This window comes from Hyalella azteca, unplaced genomic scaffold (assembly GCF_000764305.2).
Source record: "Hyalella azteca isolate HAZT.00-mixed unplaced genomic scaffold, Hazt_2.0.2 contig10440, whole genome shotgun sequence".
Lineage (NCBI taxonomy): Eukaryota > Metazoa > Arthropoda > Malacostraca > Amphipoda > Hyalellidae > Hyalella > Hyalella azteca.
In genome coordinates, this window is record NW_025940481.1 from 59,284 (window position 1) to 67,216 (window position 7,933).

A 7,933-nucleotide genomic window follows, 5' to 3' on the forward strand; every position below is an offset into this window, starting at 1 on the left:
CGTGGCAAGTCACAGGCAGGAGTGTCATGCTATCCTCCGTGGCAAGTCACAGGCAGGAGTGTCATGCTATCCTTCGTGGCAAGTCACAGGCAGGAGTGTCATGCTATCCTCCGTGGCAAGTCACAGGCAGGAGTGTCATGCTATCCTCCGTGGCAAGTCAAGGCAGGAGTGTCATGCTATCCTTCGTATATCTGACTTATCAGTCTCATATCTTTATTTATCAGTGTCATGATTTCCTTTATCGGGCTGACATCTTGATTATATTGTTTATAAGTCACACAATTTATTTAATTACCATTATTAGGCTGATATTTTGATTATCAGGCGCCTGTCCCAAATGTAGCTACAAATTATACCAGGAGTACAGTTGCAATTAACGATGTATATACAATATCTCGATTTCAATACCTAAATTAACTATATAGACGGTTTAAATAAGACACTAATATCAGAATAAAATAATATAGAATAGTAATATCAGAATGAAATAATATGGAATAAATAACAAAGCAAAACAAACAAAAAAATAATATAGAATAAATAACTAAACATATAACAGTGCAGCAGTGAAATAAAGAGGATACACGATTTAAATAAGAGGATAAAATGAGAATAAAATAATATAGAATAATAATATCAGAATTAAATAATATAAAATAAATAACAAAGTTTATTAAACAGTGCAGACGTGAAATAAAGTACATACACGATTTAAATAAGACGCTAATATCAGAATTAGATAATATAGTGTAAGATAATATAGAATAATAATATCAGAATAAGATAATAAAGACTAGTAATATAGAATAAATAACAAGGTTTATTTAACAGTGCAAAAGACATCTTAACCGTCAGGTCACTGAGCATGTACAGGAGATGCCGCTAGAAAGGGAAGGTGTCATGGCGGACTGAACTGCGGACAAAAAAAGGAGAACCTGCTCCTAGAACAAAAAAAAAAATACAAAACCTGCTCCCTGAATTGCTTTCCCCTTCCCAGGGCACACACTCACAGGAATCAATGAGTTTTTGTCCAAATATCGATGGAGTTTTTGGGCTTTTTGCGTTCTACTAAACCAGTTAGGACCGAAAAAAGGCCGTTTATTAATGGCACGTCCGCTCTTTGGTTAAGAAAATGTGTCAGTTTTTTTGGACAACATAACATGATTTTACTAATTTTTAGCGCATTTTCTCATTTATGGAAAAAATGCACTATTGTGCTCGCCATGTCCTGTCTCTTATACACATCTAGATGTGTATAAGAGACAGNTCCGTGGCAAGTCACAGGCAGGAGTGTCATGCTATCCTCCGTGGCAAGTCACAGGCAGGAGTGTCATGCTATCCTCCGTGGCAAGTCACAGGCAGGAGTGTCATGCTATCCTCCGTGGCAAGTCACAGGCAGGAGTGTCATGCTATCCTCCGTGGCAAGTCACAGGCAGGAGTGTCATGCTATCCTCCGTGGCAAGTCACAGGCAGGAGTGTCATGCTATCCTCCGTGGCAAGTCACAGGCAGGAGTGTCATGCTATCCTCCGTGGCAAGTCACAGGCAGGAGTGTCATGCTATCCTCCGTGGCAAGTCACAGGCAGGAGTGTCATGCTATCCTCCGTGGCAAGTCACAGGCAGGAGTGTCATGCTATCCTCCGTGGCAAGTCACAGGCAGGAGTGTCATGCTATCCTCCGTGGCAAGTCACAGGCAGGAGTGTCATGCTATCCTCCGTGGCAAGTCACAGGCAGGAGTGTCATGCTATCCTCCGTGGCAAGTCACAGGCAGGAGTGTCATGCTATCCTCCGTGGCAAGTCACAGGCAGGAGTGTCACGCTATCCTTCATGGCAAGTCACAGGCAGGAGTGTCATGCTATCCTTCATGGCAAGTCAGAGGCAGGAGTGTCATACTATCCTCCGTAGCAAGTCACAGGCAGGGTGTCATGCTATTCTTCGCATATCTTACTTATCAGTCTCATATCTTTATTTATCGATGTTTTAATTACTTTATCTTGCTTTTATCTTGATTATCGGGCGCCTGTCACAAATGTACGAACTGTAACAGAAGTTAACAATGTATATACAATATACAATAATAAAATAAAATAAATTATAAAGTTTATTTTTGAATAAAATACGAATAATAGAACTAAATAATGTAGAATAATATAGAATAAATAACAAGGTTTCTTTAACAGTATGAAGACACTTAGAAACACCTTGTATAAGTGTGTCGTGTGAAGACACTTAGAAACACCTTGTAAGTGTGCCAGAACACTTAGCGTTAGAAAGAATGACTTGGCAGATCTCGGGAACCTCTATTTAATGTCGGGGATCGTGGAGACTGGCGGTGAGATTTATGGCTTGATAGTGAAGGATATTTACGGGAGGATATTTACGGGAGGATTAATGAAGGGCATTACGAACGTAATACCCTCCATAAAACGTAAGGATATTATGACGCAATACGAAAGTGGTTTTGAGACGTCGAATAGCGTAATTCGGATGATTGTTTTTGGAAGATTAAACGTCAGCCACCTGACATACGACATCTTGATGAAATAATTTTTAGTTGTTTGTTTTTGTGTCATTTGAGAAGCAATAATTTCATATCTATGTCCTTTTCAAATTTAATTACATCATGAGAAATATATATCCCCCCTCAAGGGGAACATTCGTCACCAGATGTCTATAATATACAAGGTGATTCACGGAAACTTCCTGATTTGAAAGCTCAATAAATAAAGAACTAGTAGAGATATCATTAATTTTATTGAAAAAGACATTACCTGCATTGTTTTACCATTTTGTTTCAAAGAAGGCATCAGGCAAATGACGGCCCACATTGTCAATGAATTTAGTTGATCGATTTTTGAAGTTGCGTTCAACTAACTGAAACATTGACGGGATATGTTGGCGATGGCTTAGCGTATGTTGTTCTTCAAATGAGGTAGGGTCTTTGGACAGTCATTGTAAACAATTGATTTAAGATAACCCCATAAAAGATCACACGGAGCCAAATAAATGTGTTCACCCACGTAACAATCGATTTCCCGATCAGTGAACCGACCTGAAGGATGAATACGGAACCGAGTACGAAATGCTCGTTGAGTAGCGATAATGGAACGGCCAATAGAAAGTACGCTTCGACAGCAAACGCATGTTGCTCACTTGTCCAATGCACAGTGGCATATGACTAAGTGGGACACAAAACTTCATGACTTTACCTTTCATATAAAATGCTCTCCGTTCTTTTGCTACAACATGTGGCTGCTTGGCGCGAAATAAAAAACAGGAAGTTTTCGTGAATCTCCCTGTATGTGTCATTCACAAGGAACATCAGGCAAACAGCTAAGATATTACATGGTATATTCTGTTATAAACAGGATTGTTATAAAGTGCAGATAAGTAAACAATAAAGTAACGAAAAAATATACTGTTTTCACAGACTAGAAAATTATACTGTCCTTTTTATTCATGTTATTAGGAACTTCAGATTAAAATTGCTATTCTATGGTATAGGTTGAGAAGCAGTTAGAAGATACTGTTGTACAAAGATTTACATTGAATTTCTTGTGTACAAATTTTGTTCAACTTGCACATTTGTCAGTTTTGCACTTGTTTTTGTTTTATTCTAAAACAATAAAAAGAAAACTCCAATTTGGTAAAAATAGGCGCTTGGAGGTTGAACTTTGGATTTTTGGCCTTCCACATTTCGCCTGTGGTGCTTTACATTTCTTTGTAGTAGTGCAATAGAAACCGATATTTTGAATTGTGCTAAGGATAGAATATTTTTTCATTGAATATTCAGGTCTTTAATGAAATTTTTTTTCCTTAATCGGGGATTTTTTCAGGGCAAATAACATTAACTTCTTCTTATCGTAGCTCATGAAGAGATATCACATGATAAAATAATCACATATCTCTTGAAAAGATATGATATGATATACCTATCATATTTTTATCATATCTCATGCAAAATTAGACTCAATAATGACATCGTGTTCTCATGACACTTTACGTGACAATTCCGCAATTAGTCTGCGGGCAAACGAGCTCTATACTTCTTCTCCCGTTCTTTATCAGTTTTTTTGCCTTTCATAATCTTTTTTTGCCTTCCAGAGTCTTTTTCCCTTTCACAAAAATTTTTTTTGCCTATCAGAACCCTATCTTGCTTTACAGAAATATTTTTTGCCTTTCAAAACCATTTTTTGCTTTTCAAAACCCTTTGTTTAACTTTTAGAAGTCTTTTTTACCTTTCTAAACCAATTTTTTTTCCTTTCAGAACCATTTTTTGTCTTTCAGAACCGTTTTTTTGCTTTTCAGGACCGTTTTTCGAATTTCAATACACCTGGTGGTCATGGAATTTTCATAGGGCCGCCAGACCAAACTCCATTGCTCACCATTGCTATCGTCCATATTCCGTTCAAGATGATAAATCGGAGCAATATTGTCACGCGCCTACTTCCCAAAAAGGATACGTTCTAGTGAGCGCAAAATGACTTGCCTGATGGTTGCCGCCGCGTACGACTACTTTAAAATGTTCTCTGTTGCGTACAAATGTCCTAAGCTTGCTACACTCAAAAGTTTACGAATAATTTGCCGCCACGTACGACTACTTTAAAATGTTCTCTGTTGCGTACAAACGTCCTCAGGTTGCTATGTTCCCGAAGAGTGACACTTGGCAGTAGGGGAGTAACTCGGAAGATTGTTTTCGAATGGCTGCTTTCCTAACTTATGACTTTGTTTTCAAACGTCTAGTGCCGTAACTTGGAACAAGTTTTTTCAACGTCTAGTAGGTAACTCGGTTGAAAATTTTCAATCGTCTTTATGCGTAACGCGAAAGCTTGTATTTTGAACGTCAAGTTGAGTAACCCGGATTAAAGTTTTCAAACGTCTAGTTGCGTAACTCGGAAGGTGGTTTTTCAAAATTCTAGCTGAGTAACTTGGAAGGAAGTTCTCAAGCGTCTAGTTGCTTAAATCGGAAGTTTATTTTCAAACGTCAAGCTGCGTAATTCGGAAGGTTATTTTCGAACGGGTAGTGATGCAAGTCGGATGGATGCTTTCAAACGTTTGTTGGTGTAACTCAGAGTAGCTTTTTCGAAAGTCCAGTTGCGTAACTCGGATTTAGTTTACAAACGACTAGTTGCTTAACTCGGAAGGTTTTTTCAAGCTTCTATTGGCGTAAGTCGGACAGACTTAGTGGGTTAGACTCGTCTCAGTGTTTTGTCCATGTATAGTCCGTCCTTATGATTTGGAAAAAAATACAATTCGTGTGTAAAAATAGAGTTTATCAAACAATCTTCTAATGGTAGTAACATTTAGGTATCACAAACATAAATTTAGAGTGGAACTTGTCCTAATAAATTCGATTTGGTCGCTCGATGGAACCCTAGAGGGAATCGATGGTTTGGTAGCGGCAACACCTCTTGCCTCCTGCCTCCTTCTGGCTGTCGAGTGGATGCACTAGATCTGGTATCCTGCAAGCTGTGTTGGATGTATCCAACTATCCATCCGGTTTAGGGTTGGCAGTAGAACTATCCACCAGTTCCACACTTCGTTTTCTGATATTGTGAAGATCCAATGGCTTTGCCAGCTTTTAGGAAGTTGAAATGAGTGTATCCACAAGATTTGACCCTTACAATGGGGATGAATATTGCTGAGACGGCGCAGAAACTCCTCCACCGCTGATAAATCCGGCACCACCGCTGACAAATCCACTTCCACCACCAGAGAAGCTGCCTAATCCACCGGATAGTCCAGCGTCGCCACCAAATCCAGCACCGTGACCAGCACCAGCACCGGCACCACCGTCGATGATCTGCCCCTGCTGGGCGGACTGGCTGAGCGCCTGCTGGAGGTCGATGCCTCCTGGCAGTTGCGGGTTCTCGCCTTCGCCGTAGTTGACGAAGTAGACTTCGGGTTGCGTGGGGGTGGACGGCACCTCAATGACCTCCTGGTCCAGGGCACCAGGGCGTCTCGTCAGCACGTACACGAGTGTCTTCTGCTCAGGAGGTGGCACCACAACTGGGCGGGAGCCTCCGATGATCTCGGGTGTCCTCACGAACACGAAGTTGTAGTGGACCTTGGGGTCAGGGAGGTTGGGGGCTGGACCCACTCTGACTTGCTGTGGGGGAGGCGCCGCGTACAGGAAAATGTTGCGGGTGATTTGTGCTCGGGCACAGGACCCGTCGGCCTTCCGGGCCTGACCTTCGGGACATCCGCCGCCGATAGCGAGGCCGCCGCCGGAGGAGAAACCACCGCCGGAAGAAAACCCGCCACCGGAGGAGAACCCGCCGCCTGAGGAGAACCCACCGCCGGAAGAGAACCCACCACCGCCTGGAAGGGGTGCGGTGTAGCCCTGGGGTTTCGCCTGGGTTGTCACCAGGACAACGGCGATGACCGCAACCCACCGCCGGAGGAGAACCCGCCACCGGATGAGAACCCACCACCACCGGAGGAGAACCCGCCGCCGGAGGAGAACCCACCACCGCCAGGAAGGGGTGCGGTGTAGCCCTGGGGTTTCGCCTGGGTTGTCACCAGGACAACGGCGATGACCGCCAACTGATGGGGGAAGAGGTGCACAAAATTATAATAATCATAAGTCAGTACATATTGATTTATTTACAAGGTTCCTATCCAGTCCAAATAGTTGATATCCACCTGAAGTCGCATAAATGAGACCTCTTTCAGTTGTAGATAAATTTCATGTGTTTCTCAAGTCCCAAATCAACTCGATCAGCTGAATATCCTTCTGTATTTTCAACATTTAATCGGCATTATAAATTCTATTCCTACTAAAAAAATTTCATCCATTCATTTGTTGTGGAATGAGCGAAAGGTGACTAGGCAATCCAAACCATCAAGTAAAGCTGAATGAAGCAATCGGTTTAATCTCACCCATCAATTTAATTAGTTCAATATCGAACAAAGAAATAACTACCAGTGCGAATTCTTCGGCCACCGAACTTAACTTTATTTCAGAGTACCACTAGTTCTTATAAAATGCTATTTCCATTAGAACCTGAACAATATCACACAGCTCGTGAAAATACAGACGTTCTAATGAGCGAAGTTGAACATGCGACCTTTCCCGTATATTTATTCTATACTGAGTGAATATAGCCTTATTTGATCTACCTGGGGATATAAATTCGACGAATATTGTGAAATAAAAGTATAAATTTAAAATCTTTACTAGAGATGTCTAAACATTGGGAGGTATTTCACCAAGTTATCACAGAGGTTAAGGATACTAAGGTACAGTTACACGCCAATCTCCCCCTACCGTCCGTCCTATATGCGTACATGTAAATATGCACTTTACTGATTAACACATTAAAATATATACAGGTTTGGTTGAAGACCAGAGCGTACTTTTTATTTACAGTTTTATTATTGTTTTTTTTCGATAAGCCGACCGAAATTTCTAGCTGGAGCTTGAAGATCGAAAAGCAGATTACCGAATGACATTTTATTGCAGTGCGACGTTTCGAATATATCCATATTCATTATCAAGCAAGTGAAGAGTTATCACAACGCTTAAATAAAGACCATGAATATGGTCTTCAACCAAACCTGTATGAATGAAGAACTTCTGCCTAACTACACTAAAATATATACCTGTATTTTCATGGTGAAGTGAGAGGGAGCGCTGAGTCGGTGGTCGGAGAGGAGCAGGTGTTGTCGTCGCCGCGGTTCGCTGGCTAGTGCCCAGAGAGGGCAGATGCGCTCCTTATATACCCTGCGGTGACCCCAGCGCTGCGCCTGACCTCGCTTGTCTCCCACACGATATTTTCAATGCAAATAAAGGAGTGAATGAGAATAGTTCATTCAACAGATATGTATGGTGAATAATATTACGAACAATATGAATTTATAACATACAAATTGACAGTTTACATCTTTACTGACTATTGTATGAAATGAAACAGAATTTATCCGAACAGATCT

The 7,933-nt window shown here is 41.2% G+C and overlaps 1 protein-coding gene across 1 annotated transcript; it reads right to left on the minus strand.

Annotated features, from left to right (window-relative positions):
- Positions 1-5,259: 5,259 nt before the first annotated feature.
- Positions 5,260-7,713, minus strand: LOC108664755 (pupal cuticle protein 36). Its single transcript, XM_047882427.1, has 3 exons — positions 7,604-7,713; positions 6,389-6,544; positions 5,260-6,236 (listed from the first exon to the last, which is right to left on the minus strand). Exons 1-3 carry the CDS (start codon positions 7,613-7,615, stop codon positions 5,619-5,621), a joined length of 786 nt encoding a protein of 261 aa, XP_047738383.1. The 5' UTR covers positions 7,616-7,713; the 3' UTR covers positions 5,260-5,618.
- Positions 7,714-7,933: the final 220 nt, after the last annotated feature.

Bases quoted from the DNA above. Each gene is read 5' to 3' on its own strand.
- LOC108664755 (XM_047882427.1), bottom strand. The intron at 6,237-6,388 runs TTGCGGTCATCG...TCCGGCGGTGGT, and splicing joins GGTTCTCCTCCGGCGGTGGG to TTCTCCTCCGGCGGCGGCCT.